The sequence below is a fragment of the Sus scrofa genome, chromosome 3 (genome assembly GCF_000003025.6).
Source record: "Sus scrofa isolate TJ Tabasco breed Duroc chromosome 3, Sscrofa11.1, whole genome shotgun sequence".
In the NCBI taxonomy this organism is placed as follows: domain Eukaryota; kingdom Metazoa; phylum Chordata; class Mammalia; order Artiodactyla; family Suidae; genus Sus; species Sus scrofa.
In genome coordinates, this window is record NC_010445.4 from 22655294 (window position 1) to 22673759 (window position 18466).

Here is an 18466-nt window from a genome sequence, read left to right on the forward strand (position 1 = left end):
GCGTGGGCTGGCACACTGGGAGGTCTGCGCCTTTAAGGGGCGGGGTTTCGCCTGCTGTGGCGGAAGCGGATTGGCTGGAAGAAGTCCCCGGAAGTGATGCACAGGGAAGCCCACGTGTGCGATTCCGCCCCACATGGCGGTGCTCGTGAAGAGGCTGCTGCAGCCCGGGAGGCACCTGGCGGCCTTGGGCCGCCCCTTGGGAGGGTGCGAGGCCAGCCTGAGCAGCGATCCCGGGGCTGCGGTGCGAGTGCGATTCGCCCCCAGCCCCACAGGTAACCTTATCGGCCGTGACGCCGCAGGCCGAGGCCCACAGGATCTATTGCCCCCCAACCCACGTTCCCAAACGAATCCCTTCCGGTGGAGTCAGACTGGGCGGGACGTACGATCTCGTTTTACAGAAGCAGAAACAGATTTAGGAGCGGAAGTTTTTCGTGTTGCCAGGACTTTCGGGTTTGTTGTAGTGCACCTTTTGTTTCCGTCCCTTTCTTCTTTTGCGTACTCAATAAATGTGTATTAAGTAGAAACTGTTCTAGGCTCTGGAATACAGAGGTCATCGAGAAAGAAGGGCCCCTGCTCCCAAGAAGCCTGCACTGTAGTTGGCCCCATCAAACACGTATAAAAATAATGGTAGTTTTAAACATTCTTGTGTACCATGAGGGAAATGAAGCGGGGTAGGAGACTGAGGGTTAGTAGGATGCTCAAGAATGCCCTACTGAGGAGGCGACGTAAGATTGATAACCAAAGGACAAGAAGGAGCGGGGTGTGTGAAGCCTGTAGAAGGAATCTTCTGGGCAAAGGAAATAGGAGTTACAAAGGTCCTGTGGTTAGTGTTGGGACCTGGTAAACCGGAGAGTGAGGCAGGGGTCCATTGTATATCCTGGTGGAGATCTTGTCAGGGGCTCCCCACCAGTGCCCCAAATTCTTTTCTCTTTGAGGCTACCTCCTGCACCCTTTACATCCGGAGAACCTTTCATTCTGAACCTCTGGGTCACAAAGCTACCTTTGTGGCAAGATCCCAGCTGCATAGGGTAACAAGGATCTTTCTTTTCTTTCTTTCTTTCTTTTCTTTCTTTCTTTTCTTTCTTTCTTTTCTTCCTTTCTTTCTTCCTTCCTTCCTTCCTTTCTTTCTTTCTTCCTTTCTTTCTTCCTTTCTTCCTTCCTTCCTTCCTTCCTTCCTTTCTTTCTTCCTTCCTTCCTTCCTTCCTTCCTTTCTTTCTTTCTTCCTTCCTTCCTTCCTTTCTTCCTTTTTTCCTTTCTTTCTTCCTTTCTTTCTTCCTTTCTTCCTTCTTCCTTCCTTCCTTCCTTCCTTTCTTCCTTCCTTCCTTCCTTCCTTTCTTCCTTCCTTCCTTTCTTTCTTTCTTCCTTCCTTTCTTCCTTTCTTCCTTCCTTCCTTTCTTTCTTTCTTCCTTCCTTTCTTTCTTCCTTTCTTTCTTCCTTTCTTTCTTCCTTTCTTCCTTCCTTCCTTCCTTTCTTTCTTTCTTTCTTTCTTTCTTGGGCCTCACTTGCAGCATATGCAAGTTCCTGGACAAGGGGTCGAATCAGAGCTGCGGCTGCAGGCCTATGCCACAGGCCTAGCAAGGCTGGACCTGAGCCCCATCTGTCACCTATGCCGCAGCTTGCAACAATGCTGAATCCTTAACCCACTGAGTGTCCTGTCTCCTCATCGACACTATGGTGGTAGGTTCTTAACCTGCTGAGCCACAAGGGGAACTCTGACAAGGATCTTTCTTTTTTTTTTTTTGCTATTTCTTGGGCCGCTCCCACGGCATATGGACGTTCCCAGGCTAGGGGTCGAATCGGAGCGGTAGCCACCAGCCTACGCCAGAGCCACAGCAACGCGGGATCCGAGCCGCGTCTGCAACCTACACCGCAGCTCACCGCAACTCCAGATCGTTAACCCACTGAGCAAGGGCAGGGACTGAGCCCGCAACCTCATGGTTCCTAGTCGGATTCGTTAACCACTGCTCCAAGACGGGAACTCCAAGGATCTTTCTTGACAGGCAGTGTAGTGTAGAGTGTGCTTCTACTCCTAGTGAAAGGACTTGTTTCTGATTTCTAGTCAATTAAGGATTAATACTTTTATAAAATCAATATAAAGAAACTACTAGAAAAAGGAAGCACTTAAAAGATGAAAAAAATGGAATTATTTCTTTTTATCAGATTCAGCAGATATAAAATTATTCTGTCAAACTGCTATTTGTTTCTACAAGTTCCCACTATGGCACAGTGGGTTAAGGATCTGACTGCAGTGGCTCAGGTTGCTGCAGAGTTGAGGGTTCCATCCCCAGCCTGTTGCAATGGGTTAAAGGATCCGTTATTGCAGCCCGGCCCGGGAACTTCCAAATGCCATGGGTTCAGCCATTTAAAAAAAAAAAAAAAAATGCTATTAGTTTCTAAACATTGACATTCTTTTTTTTTTTCTTTTGGTTTTATTGAGCTATAATTGACCTACAGCTAAACTTTTACTTTCAGTTGCTGTACTTACTTGGTTGTGAACTGCCAACAGCATGCGAACAGGTATCAGTTTGGGTACCAAGGCCTGAGATTGTGTGGGCCCGATTTCTGGCTTTACCACTTCTTCTCTGTGTGACTTGGGCAAATTATTTAACCTCTCTGAACCCCTGTATTTTGCTGTCAGTCAAACAGTGCTGGTAATAGTACCTGCCTCCTGGTTTGAGCTCATGAAGCTGAGGCACTTGGTGGGGTCTGGCACTCATAGAAAGCACTGAATAAACAGAAGTGTCTGTTACAATGATTTTTCCCCCCTGTGTCTGCAGCATGCAGAAGTTCCCAGACCAGGGACCAAACCCAACCCACAGCTGTGACAACGCTGGGTCCTTAACCCACCGAGCCACCAGGGAACTCCTGTTATGATTGTAATTCCCATTTCCTTGCTGATTTGTAGGAAAAGCCCAAATGGGCAAGGCTGTCGACTATAGTTAGAAGAATTATCAAGCAACATAGATCGTAACAGGAGCTGAAATTAATTGAATCATGTACTATGGTCAGCCCTGTGCCTCATAGCACCCTTGCAAGAAATGTGTCTGTTTTTGTTTTTAATCTTAACACATTAGGAAATTTGAAGCTCACAAAAATCCAGTGCCCCAGAGGTAGCAACTAGTAAATGGTGGATGCAGAATTTGAATCCAGGTCTATTTGATGGACGACGTCCTGCTTTCAATGACTAGATCTCTGTCTTCTGTCTTGGGGACCTCTGGTTTTGTGGTGATCTTGCAATAACTAGAGGAAAGTCACACACATAATCAGTGTTGAGCTGGAGTCTGCCTGACCTCAGAGGAGTGGTTCCTGTCCCATGCTGCCTTCTGTCCCTGGAGAGGCAGATGAGCTCATTCATTGTGGAGACAGGATTGTGGCCTGGATCAGAGAAGGTGGGGGGTAATAGGGGGATGACAGCCTGGGGAAAACAGTTCACTTCAACTTTTCTGTCAGAAATGATGAAAAAGTGAAATCTTAAGGGCTTAAACTTGGGTAGGGAGTTCTCTGGTGGCACAGTGGGTTAAGGATCTGGCATCATCACTGCTGTGGCTCAGGTGGCTACCACGGTAAAGGTTCGGTCCCTGGACCAGGAACTCCCACGTGCTGCAGGCTCAGCCAAACAAACAAAAAAGGTTTAAACTTGGGTAAAGAGAAATACAGTGTGGTCGAATATTACTTTCCGTTAATATCTAAAGCCATCGCTTGAAATGTTAAGTAGGCGACATTCAAAACATCTGATGTGCGAGTTCCTGTTGTAGCTCAGCAGGTTAAGAACCCGACTAGTATCTTCTGCGTGTTCAGTCCCCAGCCTCAGTGGGTTAAGGATCAGGCATTGCTGTGGCCGTGGTCTAGGCCAGCATCTGCAGCTCCGATTCCACCCCTAGCCTGGGAACTTACATGTGCCACAGGTGTGGCCCTAAAAAAAAATAAAGATCACCCCCCCCCAAAAAAAAATGTCTGGGAGTTCCCGTCGTGGCACAGTGGTTAACGAATCCGACTAGGAACCATGAGGTTGCGGGTTCGGTCCCTGCCCTTGCACAGTGGATTAACAATCCAGCGTTGCCGTGAGCTGTGGTGTAAGTTGCAGACATGGCTTGGATCCTGTGTGGCTGTGGCTCTGGCGTAGGCCGGTGGCTACAGCTCCGATGAGACCCCTAGCCTGGAAACCTCCATATGCCGCGGGAGCGGCCCAATAAATAGCAAAAAAAAAGACAAAAAAAAAAAAAAATGTCTGATGTGGATAGTCAGATACAGTGCGTAGAGGGTATGTGCAAAATGTAACTTCACACTAATTTAAATTTGTGATTTTTTTTTCCCTCAAGCAATTCATTGAATTTGCATAAATTAAATCCACGTGTGATGTAGCGTCAGTGAAAACCATGTGCTTATTCCTTGGGTGAAATTCGGCCTTGGAGTTCCCCTTGTGGCTCAATGGTTAACAAACCCAGCTAGCATCCATGAGGACTTGGGTTCAATCCCTGGCGTCACTCAGTGGGTTAAGGATCTGGTGTTGCCGCGAGCTGTGGTGTAGGTCCCAGACATGGCTCAGATCTGGCATTGCTGTGGCTGTGGTGTAGGCCAGCAGCTGTAGCTCCAGTTGGACCCCTAGCCTGGGAACCTCCGTATGCCTCGGAGGTTTCCCCCCCGTGCCTGCAGCATGCCAAAGTTCCCAGATCAGGGATCAAATCCAAGCCACAGCAGTGACAACGCTGGATCCTTAACCCACCGAGCCACCAGGGAACTCCTGTTATGATTGTAATTCCCATTTCCTTGCTGATTTGTAGGAAAAGACCAAATGGGGTTTAGGTGTGACCCTAAAAAAAACAAAAAGGGAGAGACAAGAAATTCGGCCTTAAGGCACATCTCAAAGTAGAATGACCAGGGTCGTTGGGGAGAATCAGAGCCTTTTTACAAAGTAACATGCTCCAAAACTCAGGTGACCCTCCACTTCCCGAATGAGTGTAAATGAGTCTACCACCCCAGTCCTTTCCTGTGGCAGCCTGATTGGTGCTGGCTGGAAAGATGGCACAGGGCTGGCCATTTCTTTTTTTTTTTTTTTTTTTTTTTTTTTTGTGTGTGTGTGTGTGTGTGTGTGTCTTCTTAGGGCTGCATATGGAGGTTCCCAGGCTAGAGACCGAATAGGAGCTACAGCTGCTGGCCTACACCACAGCCACAGCAACTCGGGATCCAAGCTGAGTCTGAGACCTCCACCACAGCTCATGACAGTGCTGGATCCTTAACCCACTGAACGAGGCCAGGGATTGAACCTGCATCCTCATGGATACCAGTTGGGTTCTTAACCCACTGAGCCACAAGGGGAACTCCTAGGATGGCCATTTCCTGGGCCCTGCCTTTTGCCATGAGCTGAGCTTACTTGCCCCTCAGCTGAGGCCGGTCAGCTCTTCTTCCCCAACCTGATCTGAGCTATTCTGTTCTTCTGCCAGGCTTCTTGCACCTGGGCGGCCTCCGCACTGCCCTATATAACTACATCTTTGCCAAGAAGCACGGAGGGAGCTTCATCCTGAGGCTGGAAGACACGGATCAGACCCGCCTTGTGCCCGGGGCAGCAGAGAATATCGAGGACATGCTGGAATGGGCAGGTGAGGCTGGCAGGGAAAGGACCCTTCTCCAGGGAAGACGCAGGGAGCAGGAACAGGAGCCTGGAGATCTTCCCTTGGGGCCCGGGGTGGAGAATGCCAAGACCCTGGGGAGATGGGTCCGTTTGTGCTGCCTGGGGTGGCAGGTGCTGCCTGGAAAGATGCTGAAGCCCCCTGCCAAAAAAAAAAAAAAAAAGGCAGGGGGAGTTCCCATTGTGGCTCAGTGGAAATGAACCTGACTAGTAACCATGAGGACACAGGTTTGATCCCTGGCCCCGCTCAGTGGGTGAAGGATCCAGCATTGCTGTGAGCTGTGGTGTAGGTTACAGACTCAGCTTGGATCTGGTGTGGCTGTGGCTGTGGGGTAGGCTGGCGGCTGTAGCTATGATTGTACCCCTAGCTTGGGAACCTCCATATGCCATGGGTGCAGCCCTAAAAAGACCAAAAAAAAAAAAAAAGAAGCCCCAAGGCTCTTTTTTTTTGAGATTCCTGTTCTTTTTTTGAGGGGAGGGGAGAGTTCTTTTTAGAGTTGAACCCATGGCATGTGGAAGTTCCCAGGCTAAGGGTCAAATCGGAGAGATTCCTGTTCTTATCTCAGAATCTCATTTCCAACTGAGTGCAGGCAGGAAACGCAGGCCAGATGGAAGATGGAACGGGGTCTCTCAGGCCGCGGTGAGCCAGAGAAAGCACCAGCCCCTTTTCCCATGTGGGAATCCTGGCCCCACCTTGTCATATCTCCTAGTTTCCAGGACGAACCAGAATGCCAGGATTTTTAAGGGGGTTTTTTCTTTTTCTTTTTAGTCATTTTAGCACGCACCCATGGCATTTGGAAAGTTCCCAGGCTGAGGGTCGAATTGGAGCTGTAGCTGCCAGCCTGCACCGCAGCTCATAGCAACTCCGGATCCTTAACCCACTGAGTGAGGCCAAGGATTGAACCCGAATCCTCACAGCTACTAGTTGGGTTCGCCACCACTGAGCCTCGACAGGAACGCCTTTACTTTGCTTTGGATGACAACTTCCCTCTGTTAAATCTGAGCCCAGATTTTTTTTTTTTTTTTAACCACATTGTATGAGTCCACCAAAAATGTGCATAGCCTCGGAGGCCAGTCTTCTCATGGGAGGTTTGATCCCAAGGTCACCTAAGCTCGGGGAGGACGTGAGGGAGCGTGCGTGTTCCCCAGGTCAACAGCAGCCTACCTGTCAGAACAGGTATGACTAGTTAAGCTCCCCGAGGGAAAATGCCAGAAACACCAAACTGTGTATTCTAATTTCAGGTAAATGATTAACTGAACTCTGGGTTCTTAAAGGGCAGAAACTGATTTCCTTTCTGCCCTCTGTTATGGAAGTTTATAGCAGAAACTCAGGATTGAGGTGGGGTTTTTTTGGGGGGGGGGTGTTTTTGTTTCCTGATCTGTGATTTTGTTTTTCATTCTTAACCTTTATGAACAGATAATTTACAAATCTGTGCTGACAGTTTAGCTCCCCTATTTTATTTATTTTTTTTGTCTTTTTTTTTTTGTCTTTTTTTGCTATTTCTTGGGCCGCTCCCACAGCATATGGAGGTTCCCAGGCTAGGGGTCCAATCGGAGCTGCAGCCACCAGCCTACACCACAGCCACCGGCCCTCGCCACAGCCACAGCAACTCGGGATCCGAGCCATGTCTTCGACCTACACCACAGCTCACGGCAACGCTGGATCCTTAACCCACTGAGCAAGGCCAGGGATTCAACCCGTAACCTCACGGTTCCTAGTCGGATTCGTTAAACACTGCGCCACAACGGGAACTCCCAAGGCAGTATTTTACATACAGATAATTTTAATCAAATTGGCGTAGTTAAGACCAAAAAGATGAAGGGGCACTCTCAGTTTAACGGGCTAGTGAACACAACTTGAAACACGGGTGCATCTTGCTCTGTCCTCTGAGATGGTGAAGGGATCTTTTCAGCATTTAAATATCTTAATAAGACCAGTTATAGAAATCTAAATATAAAACCAATCTCCTATAGGTTCTGAGAAGGTATTCACCATCTTCCTGAAGAGTTTAACTCTCCACATTCCAGTTGAATCATCTCTGTAGAAGGGGAAAACAGTGATAGTCCTTGTGGAACGGGAATTACCGCTAAAATTCAGAAAGCTGACCATATGCAGTTAGCCACCAACCAGTCTTATTTAAATCAGGACCGTCCAACATAAAACATTCCATCAGCTGTACGTGATCTGAATTCCAGTGTATGAGATCAATCTAAATGCGGTATAGTCATGAGACATTTCAGTCTTGTAATAAATAAGGCGGTGGTCGATTTTTACTCATTAGTAGCTTTTTTGAGATGCAGTCCTGTGTTTTTTGGTTTTTGTTTGTTTTTTTGTCTTTTCGCCTTTTCTAGGGCCGCTCCTGTGGCACGTGGAGGTACCCAGGCTAGGGGTCTAATCAGAGCTGTAGCCCCCGGCCTACGCCAGAGCCACAGCCACAGCACCTCGGGGTCCAGGCCTTGTCCGTGACCTACACCACCGCTCACAGCAACGCTGGATCCTTAACCCACTGAGCAAGGCCAGGGATCGAACCCACAACCTCATGGTTCCTAGTTGAATTCGTGAACCACTGAGCCATGACGGGATCTTCTTCTCCCTTCTTCTTAATGCCAGCAAAGATCATTTTCGTTCCAGGGATGTACTTCTTGGGATTCTCCAAGTGCTCCATCAGCGTCACCTCTCCCCACGTGATGCCTTTGTTCTTGTTGGCATCTGTGTAAGTGTGTCCGGGAGGCTGACCTGTCTTCTGCCCAAACAGACGGTGGAGGTTTGGGCCAGTCTTGTGCTCACCTCCCTTTTCTACATTGTGGCTCTGGGCACCCTTCTGAACAAAAATTCTCTTGCCGTTCCCAACGTCACCCATTTTATTTATTTATTTTTTTGTCTTTTCTAGGGCCGCACCCATGGCATATGGAGGTTCCCAGGCTAGGGGTCTAATCAGAGCTGTAGCCGCCGGCCTACAACAGAGCCACAGCAATGCCAGATTCCAGCCGCATCTGCGACCTCCACCACAGCTCACAGCAGCACTGGATCCTTCACCCACTGAGCGAGGCCAGGGATCAAACCTGCAACCTCATGGTTCCTAGTGGGATTCGTTTCCTCTGCACCATGATGGAAACTCCATGTTTTATTTTGTTTTGTTTTTTTAATATTTTAATATTCTTTTTGCCTCGAAGTACCCCTAAAGCTCCACTTTCTTTGTTGTTTTTTATTTTATTTTACTTTTTGTCTTCTTAGGGCTATACCCACAGCATATGGAAGTTTCCAGGCTGGGGGTTGAATTGGCGCTATAGTTGCCAGCCACAGCCACAGCAACTCAGGATCTGAGCCATGCGTTCGACCTACACCACAGGTCTTGGCAATGTTGGATCCTTAACCCTCCGAGCAAGGCCAGGGCTCGAACCTGCATCCTCATGGATCCTCGTTGGGTTAGTTACAGCTGAGCCTTGATGGGAACTCCCTGAATTGTTTCTACTTTTGAGCTACAGTGAGTAAAACAACATTTACATACTTTTTTTTTTTTTTGGTGTTTTGTTTCTCTCTCTTTTTTTTTTTTTTAATCCCAAACAGCCACACTTGTGGCATATGGAAGTTCCCAGGTTAAGGGCCAAATTGGAGCTGCAGCTGCCAGCCTATGCCTCATCCATGGCAAGGCTGGATCCAAGCCACATCTGTGATCTATGCCATAGCTTGTGGCAATGCTGGATCCTTAACCCCCTGAGCGAGGCCAGGGACCAACCCGCATCCTCACAGAGACTATGTCAGGTTCTTAACCCACTGAGCCACAGTGGGAACTCCTTACATACTATTTTTCATGTGAACCTGTTTTCAGTTCTCCTGGTGGAGTTGCTCTTAAACCCTGGATAATTCCAAATGATAAACACATTAAGGTTAGATGGGGAAGGGATTCCATCCCTCTGGGTTAGGTGACAAACAGAGAAATCCCAATATCGACAGTACCAGTGGTTGCCGCAGCCAGGGTCTCCTGAATGCTTAGACCTGCCAGAGAGGGCACCAAGCCGACCCTCAGGCCGTCTCATTCCAGCCTTGGGATGATTGTCAAGAGAAAGATACTGGGAGTTCCTGTCGTGGCTCCCTCGTTAACGAATCCTACTAGGAACCATGAGGTTGCGGGTTCGATCCCTGGCCTTGCTCAGTGGGTTAAGGACCCGCCGTTGCCGTGAGCTGTGGTGTAGGTCGTAGATGTGGCTCGGATCTGGCATTGCTGTGGCTATGGTGTAGGCTGGCAGCTGTAGCTCTGATGAGACCCCTAGCCTGGGAACCTCCATATGCCAGAGGTGAGGCGCTTAAATAAAAAAAAAAAAAAAAGACAAATGCAAAGAGGCAGTCCACCGAGTGGTTAAGAGCTGGCTTGGCTTTGAATCTAGTTTTGCCCCTTGTCCTTGGCCAGATGACCTAACACAGTCCCTCTGTGCCCCACTGTCCCCTTTACTGAATGGGAGTGATCACGGCACTGACCAGGTCGGGTGGTTTTGAGCCTTGAGATCACAAAACGTAAAAGCAGCCTGGCAGGCGCATGGCACTATTGCTTGTCACAGCCAGTCAGGGGCAGAGCCAGAGGTCCAGACGGGGCCTGACGAGCTGTCCCTGAACTATGTGTCTTACTCCTGGGGCCGCTGGTCCAGGCCTGAGCTAGTTCCTCCCTCCCCGGGTCCAGGATGGAGGAAGAGGATGCTGTGCAGCAGAGGGTGTAGACTGTGGAGCCGGTGCACGCACCTCCCTCTGAGTCCTTATCCACCTTATGCGGCCTTGAGGGCTAACCTCTCTGTTTTTTTTGTTTTTGTTTTTTTTTGTCTTTTTGTCTTTTTGCCTTTTTTTAAGGCCGCTCCCACGGCACATGGAGGTTCCCAGTCTAGGGGTCCAATCAGAGCTGTAGCCGCCGGCCTACGCCACAGCCACAGCAATGCAGGATCCGAGCCGAGTCTGCAGTCTACACCACAGCTCAGGGCAATGCCGGATCCTTAACCCACTGATCGAGGGCAGGGATTGAACCCGCAACCTCATGCTTCCTAGTCGGATTTGTTAACCACTCTTCCACTACGGGAACTCCTAACCTCTCTGCTTTAACTTTTCATCTGGAAACGGGAAACTATAAGAGTTAACAGCCTCACGGATTGTTGTGAGGGTGAAATGCTTTGTTATACGTGCTGGGTGCTTAGAACAGTGTCTGGGAACCTGTGCCGCATGTGTCATAGTTGCTATCATGGGGTGATTATTCTCTCTGCCTGTGTTCCAGGGATCCCCCCTGATGAGAGCCCCCGCCGGGGAGGTCCTGCTGGGCCCTACCTGCAATCTCAGCGGCTCGCACTGTACGCCCAGGCCACTGAAGCTCTGCTGAAGAGCGGCGCTGCCTACCCGTGTTTCTGCTCACCCCAGCGGCTGGAGCTGCTGAAGAGGGAGGCCCTGAGGAACCATCAGACGCCCCGGTGAGAGCCCCAGCCTGGCACGGGTGCCTCCCCAGGGGTGGGTGTGTTGGTTAGCTGTTTCTGCATAACAAATTACCCCCAAACATCTTTTTTTTTTTTTTTTTTTTTTTTTTGTCTTTTGTCCTTTTAAAGCCATACTCCTGGCATATGGAGGTTCCCAGGCTAGGGGTCCAATCAGAGCTACAGCTGCCAGCCTACACCACAGCCACAGCCACACAGGATCCAAGCCGGGTCTGCAACCTCCACCACAGCTCACAGCAACGTGGGTTCCTTAACCCACTGAGCGTGGCCAGGGATCGAACCCACAACCTCAAGGTTCCTAGTTGGATTCGTTTCCACTGCGCCACCACAGGAACTCCCCCAAACATCTTATCTCAGGGTTTCTTGGGTCAGGAGTCTGGGCCCAGCTTAACTGGCTCCTTAGCCCCAGGGTTTCTCTTAAAGCTGATTCTCCGTCTTGGCCAGGCTTGTGGTTATCTCAGGGCTGGACCCTCGCAGGATCTGCCTCCATCTCTGTCCAAGGCTGTTGCCTGGAGGTGTCTGTTCCTCGCCTCGTGGGCCTTTCTGCTGGGTAGCTCACAGCTCGGCAGCTGGCTTCCTCGGGGTGAGCCAGGGAGAAGGCGGGAGGGAGCTAGGAAGGTTGGAGCTGCCGTGTCCACACACCTCAGTTGGGGACCTTACACCATCGCAGTGTCCCACTCTGTTCTTTAGGAGGAAGTTACTAGGTGCAGCCCACACTCAAGAGCAAAGACACAAGGCAGAAACACCAGCAGGCAGGGATCACAGGAGCCACATCAGCTCTGCCTGCCGCCTTGGGCCTCAGGCATGTAAAATTATTCATTTATTTGGTTTGTCCTGTCCCCCCGCCTTTTTTTTTTTCCCTTTATCCTTTCTAGGGCCACACTTGAGGCATATGGAAGTTCCCAGGCTAGGGGTCGAATCGGAGCTGCAGCTGCCGACCTACACCACAGCTCACGGCAACATGGGATCCTTGGAGTTCCCATCATGGCTCAGTGGTTAACAAATCTGACTAGGAACCATGAGGTTGCGGGTTTGATCCCTGGCCTCGCTCAGTGGGTTAAGGATCCGGCATTACCATGAGCTCTGGTGTAGGTTGCAGACGCGGCTCGGATCCCGCGTTGCTGTGGCTGTGGTGTAGGCTGGCGGTTGTAGCTCTGATTGGACCCCTAGCCTGGGAACCTCCATATGCCGCAGGATCGGCCATAGAAATGGCAAAAAGACAAAACAAAAAACAAAAAAACCCCCATGGGATCCTTAACCCACGGAGCGAAGCCAGGGATCCAACCCAGTTTTAATTTTTTGTTATTAAAAATAGGGAGTGGGAAGTTCCCGTTGTGGCTCAGCAGTCATGAACCCAGCTAGTATCCACAAGGACATGGGTTTGATCCCTGGCCCCCTTCAGTGGTTGGCACTCTGGCATTGCCAAGAATTGCAGTGTAGGTTGCAGGCATGGCTCGGATCCTGCATTGCCATGGCTGTGACGGAGGCCGGCAGCTGCAGCTCCAGTTCAGCCCCTAGCCTGGGAACTTCCCTATATGCCATGGGTGAGGCCCTAAAAGAGAAAAGCGACAAAAAAGATTGACAGAAATAAGGGAGTAAGGATGAGCAATGTTGGCATATGTCGTTTTGTGCAGCTGCATCGTGTTTCTTGGATTACCTCCCTAGATGTGGAATTTCAGGTTCAATTTGCAGCTTTGATAGGTACCTTCTAGTGGCCCTTTATGGCTTATACTATCATTAGTATTATAGTGTTCAAGTTCTGATTTTATTGAACTATTTGCACAAGAGCTTGGATGTTGGTACATGGTCACGACATTCACTGCAGCATTGTTTTGGGAGGCTTGTTGTTTGTTTTTTAAGTTTCTCTTTTTTATTCTAATTTTCTTGGCACACGTCCTGTGGTGGTTTCTAGGCCTGGGATCACACTCACACCATAGCAATGACAACACCAGATCCTTAACCCACTGAGCCACCAGGGAACTTCTGCTTTTTTTTTTCTTCTCTCTTTTTTTTTTTTAAGGGCTGTACCCACAGCATATGAAAGTTCCCAGGCTAGGGGTCAAATTGGAGCTGGAGCTGCCAGCCGATGTCACAGCCACAGCAACATGGGATCCAAGCCTCATCTGTGACCTACAGCACAGCTCACGGCAACGGCAGATCCTTAACCCACTGAGCGAAGCCAGGGATCAAACCCGCGTCCTCATGGATACCAGTCGGGTTCATTGCCACTCAGCCACAATGGGAACACCTGCCTTTTCTTTTTTTAAATCGTAAAAGCTCTACTTGCCCGTGGACAAAAGATTATTTTTTATTTTTATTTATTTATTTTTTGCTTTTTAGGGCCATACCCATGGCATATGGAGGTTCCCAGGCTAGGGCTCTAATTGGAGCTACAGCCTACGCCAGAGCCACAGCAACACCAGATCTGAGCTGCATCTGCGACCCACACCACAGCTCACGGCAACGCCGGATCCCTGACCCACTGAGCAAGGCCAGGGATCAAACCCGCAACCTCATGGTTCCTAGTCGGATTCATTTCCGCTGCACCACCACAGGATCTCCCAGAAGATTGTTTTTTTAAAATTAAACTCATGCCCTGTCCTGAAATCCGTGCCTCCATTTATGTTTGAATATTTAGGCCAGTGTCAAGGACTGTTCTTGCATGTGTTAAATTTGTGTTCCAGGATGCTATTGAGATGAAGTAGTGAGTACTTGCAAAAGTACTCCGTTTTAAAAGGACAGTCAGAGCTTCTCATACTTTATTGTGCAGAAGAATCACCTGGGGGAGTTCCCTAGTGGCTCAGTGGGTTAAAGATCCAGTGTGGTCACAGAAGCGGCTTGGGTCGCTGCTGTGGAGCAGGTTAAATCCCTGGCCCAGGAACTTAACTTCTACATGGTAGGGGCATGGCCAAAAAAAAAAAAGAGTCACCCGGGGATCTAGTTCACAGGCACCTTCTGATTCAGCAGGTCTGGGGCGGGGACTGAGGTGCTGCATTTTCCATAAGCTCCCAGGTGCCGTGGATGCTGGGGGTCCACAGACCACCCTTTGTGGAACCAGAGCATCACCCACATGGACATTCGTCTTCTCATTCTGCAGCTGTCTGGAGATGGGGGACTCTGGGGTGAAACCAGCTGCTTTGAGAAGCCGGGGGCGGGGGGGGTGGTCTCTTTTGGCCTCTCTCTGCCTCCCTTGCCGCCCCTGCTTCGCCCATCAGTTAAAAGGGGCCACAGCGGCTTGGGGCTCGCTCTCACTCTCACCTGGGGAGGAAACATTTCCCAGGACCTTAATCCTCCCTTCCCTTCCAAGCGTGCTTTTCTTTGAGTGTCAGTGACTAGCCTGGTCCTGTCTGGATGGGTCAGGGGACATAGGGGAACAGGATTGCACAGTTGATGACACCAGTCATGATCCACTCGTGCTTCACTCCCTTGGGTGACATGGGACATTTCCGCATCAGCAGGAAAGAAGGGAGCCCGACCTGGGGCCGCTGGACTATGGGATCTCACTTCAGTGTCCATACAGTAACCTCATTATCCTCGTTCAGGACTGAAGAAACAGGAGTTCCCGCTGTAGTGCACAGGGATCCGTGGCGTCTCTGTAGCGCCAGGATACAGATTCGATCCCCGGCCCAGCACATGGGGTTTAAAGATCCCGCGTGGCCGTGGCAGCAGTGTAGGTCAAAACTGTGGCTCCGGATCTGATCCCTGTCCTGGGGATTCCATATGCCACGGGGCAGGTTAAAAAAAAAAAAAAGACCGATGCAACAGCTGAAAGAGTTAAATGACTTGCCCAAGGTCATACAGTTATCAGAGACAAAGATAGGACTCATGCCTGTCACAAGTGCTTTTTTTTTTTTTTTGGATTTAAAGTATAGTTTATTGAACACAGGGAGTAGTATTGTGCTATATGTATGCAGTGTGATAAATATCATTACAGTGGCAACCACACCAAAGGAACGTGGTGTACATCTTAAATTTACACACTGTCGCATGTCAGAATTATCCAACAAAAAAAGTAAACAAAACCATGCTTTTAATTAATATCTTCAGTTACCATTTGGCATTTGTACTGTGTTATTTAGGAGCCAGCCTTGTAATTCCAATTTAAAATAAAATACGTGGGAGTTCCCGTCGTGGCGCAGTGGTTAACGAATCTGACTAGGAACCATGAGGATGCGGGTTCAATCCCTAGCCTTGCTCAGTGGGTTAACGATCCGGCGTTGCCGTGAGCTGTGGTGTGGGTTGCAGATGCGGCTCAGCTCCGATTGGACCCCTAGCCTGGGAACCTCCTTATGCCGCCGGAAGCGGCCCTAGAAAAGGCAAAAAAAAGACGAAAATAATAATAATAAATACATGGAGTTCCCGTCGTGGCTCAGTGGTTAACGAATCTGACTAGGAACCATGAGGATGCAGGTTCGATCCCTGGCCTCATTCAGTGGGTTAAGGATCCGTGGTGTGGGTCGCAGATGCAGCCTGGATCCGGTACGGCTGTGGCAGTGGCACAGGCCTGTGGCTACAGTTCCAATTCCACCCCTAGCCTGGGAGCCTCCACATGGTGTGGGTGTGGCCCTAACTGGTGCTCTTAGTTCCTGTGCTGCTCTGCTTCCCAACAGGTATGACAACCGGTGCCGGACTCTGAGCCAGGCCCAGGTGGCCCAGAAGCTGGCCAAGGACCCCACGCCCGCCATCCGCTTCCGCCTGGAGGGGGAGGCACCAGCCTTCCAGGACTTGGTTTACGGCTGGAATCGGCACGAAGTGGCCAGCGTGGAGGGGGACCCGGTCATCCTGAAGAGCGATGGCTTCCCCACGTACCACTTGGCCTGCGTGGTGGACGACCACCACATGGGCGTCAGCCACGTGCTGCGGGGCTCGGAGTGGCTGGTCTCCACCTCCAAGCACCTGCTCCTCTACCAGGCCCTGGGCTGGCAGCCCCCACGCTTTGCCCACCTGCCCCTGCTCCTCAACAAGGATGGCAGCAAGCTGTCCAAGAGGCAAGGGGACATCTTCCTGGAGCATTTCGCCGCCACTGGCTTCCTGCCCGATGCCCTGCTCGACATCATCACCAACTGCGGCTCAGGGTTTGCAGGTACCCACTCCCCAGAGCGGTCCTGCTGGGACCGGAGCAGTGAGCCTTGGTTCAGGCCAGCTGGCCTTCAGTCCCAGCTGTGCCACCTACCAGCTGTGTGATCTTACGGAGCGGTCCTCCTCTCATTAAAAAAAATGGTTATTGAGGGAGTTCCCCTCATGGCACAGTGGCAACAGATCCAACTAGTATCCATGAGGATTCGGGTTCGATCCCTGGCCTCGCTCAGTGGGTTAAGGATCCAGTGTTGCCGTGAGCTGTGATGTGGGTCGCAGATGCACCTTGGATCTGGCCTTGCCGTGGCTGCGGCCTAGGCTGGAAGCTGCAGCTCCAATTCGACCCCTAGCTTGCAAACTTCCAGATGGCGCAGTTGTGGCCCTAAAAAGAAAAATAAAACATGTCTATTAAGCCAGGATACCTAGTTAAGTGCTGGGGCTGCAATGATGCATAAGGTAGACGTAATCCCTGCCCTCGGGAGTTTATGGTCTCTGAGCCTTGGCTGCATCATCTGAGATTCGGCTCAGTGTCTGCCTCACAGGGTCGAGTTCAGGTTCACTGAGCACCTGCGTGTGAGGGACCAGCACAGTGTCTGCCATGCCGTAAGCACGAAAATTGCAGGTCCTGTGACTATCGCAGTTGTCTTACTGCGAGTTGTGCGATCGTGTGCTCTGATGATATTGCTGGTATTACTAGGACCCTCGTCTACTCCAGGCTGAGCCCTTATCCATGGCTGGAGACTTAGGGCCCAACTCCTGAAGAAGCATCAACTATGGATGGGGGGGGGTGATTTCTGGAAATCGGCCATAATTGTCTGCTTGCTGCTCACGCTGCTCTCATCTCATTTAAGCCTGAAACATATCCTCGAGAGGTGTTTGTCACCCCCACTGTTTGTGAGAGACTGGTAAGGCTCAGAGGGTTGCATCACTGCCAGAGTCGCACAGCGGGGGAGGGACCTGGCAGAGGCTCACTTTGGGCCCAAGCCTGACCCAGGATGCCTGCTGACTGCGCGGGGTTGGAGATGGTGCTCACGAGAAGCAGCTCCAGGCACAGAGGTTCTCACGCTGCCTGCTTGGGAATCCTCCAGGAAGCTTATAAAATACATCCCGGCTCAGACCCCCATCCCAAACCGGTCCAATCAGGATCCCTGGGGCACAGCCAGGCAGCGAGCATGCTGTTTTTGCAGCTCACGTCTTTGGAGGCCGTGAGCATGGATTTAACCAGATTTGTTTTCAAGCTTTTTTTTTTTCTCCTCTCAGTGACAGAGCCCTTTCTGCACTTCTTCAAGTCCTTCATAAATACAATAGCTGAGATCAGGCCCTCTGCTCAGCCTCCCTTGGGATTGAAAGCGAAGAGGGGCGCTGAGCAGCTGGGCCTGCTTCCCTTGCAGAGAACCAGATGGGCAGGACCTTGCCGGAGCTGATCGCACAGTTCAACCTGGCCCGGATCACCTGCCACTCAGCCCTGCTGGACCTGGAGAAGCTCCCAGAATTCAACAGGTGAGCAGCAGGGAATCTGGAGGGTGTGCACGTATGTGTGTGTGTCTGCACGTGTGCGCATACACCCATATGTACACACACGTTACACACACGCCCGTAGAAAAGGGTTCACCTGCTGATGCTGGGTCCCCACGGTGGAGGGTCTCTCGGGCTCTGGAATCAAACCCATTTGATTTTTTTTTCTTTTTTTTTTTTTTTTTTGCCTTTTCTAGGGCCATTCCCGCGGCATATGGAGATTCCCAGGCTAGGGGTCTAATCAGAGCTATAGTCGCCGACCTACGCCAGAGCCACAGCAACTCAGGATCCAAGCCGTGTCTGCAGCCTACACCACAGCTCATGGCAACGCCGGATCCTTCACCCACTGAGCAAGGCCAGGGATCGAACCCGAAACCTCATGGTTCCTAGTCGGATTCGTTAACCACTGCGCCACGACGGGAACTCCTTTTTTCTTTTTTTTTTTTTCCATTTGATTTTGACTGTGGGCTCAGGTGTCTAGTACTGTGCGACCGCAGGTACGTCACCTAACCTCCTCGAGCCTGTTTCCTTCGTCTATAAAATGGGGCTAGTGACGGTACCCCCCCTTGTACGATTATTCAGGGAAACTTTGCACATGGCATCCAAGCACTTTGCACGTGGCAGAGGCTCAGCATGGTTTCTGTCCTCCCTGTTATTCCTGATCAGCCCCGCCCCAGCCCCCGCCCAGCCAGCACGGAGAGTGAGCGGAGTCCCCAGGCATCTGTTTTGCATTTCAGTTTCCAGGAGTTCTTCCCTCTGAAACTGCCAGCCACAGGGATGCTT

The 18466-nt window shown here is 50.5% G+C and overlaps 1 protein-coding gene across 4 annotated transcripts in view; it reads left to right on the forward strand.

The window, feature by feature from the left end:
* The window catches only part of EARS2 (glutamyl-tRNA synthetase 2, mitochondrial), a 29896-nt gene that overhangs the window by 943 nt on the left and 10487 nt on the right, over positions 1–18466 (forward strand). The window contains exons 1-6 of one of the 4 annotated variants that reach the window (XM_013989675.2): positions 122–272; positions 2473–2517; positions 5442–5597; positions 10882–11071; positions 15703–16175; positions 17560–17668. In XM_013989675.2, the coding sequence (XP_013845129.1) occupies positions 2508–2517; positions 5442–5597; positions 10882–11071; positions 15703–16175; positions 17560–17668 (938 nt within the window). In that variant the 5' untranslated portion in view covers positions 122–272; positions 2473–2507. The other 3 variants (XM_003130468.4, XM_013989676.1, XM_013989678.2) reach the window with 3 other exon arrangements.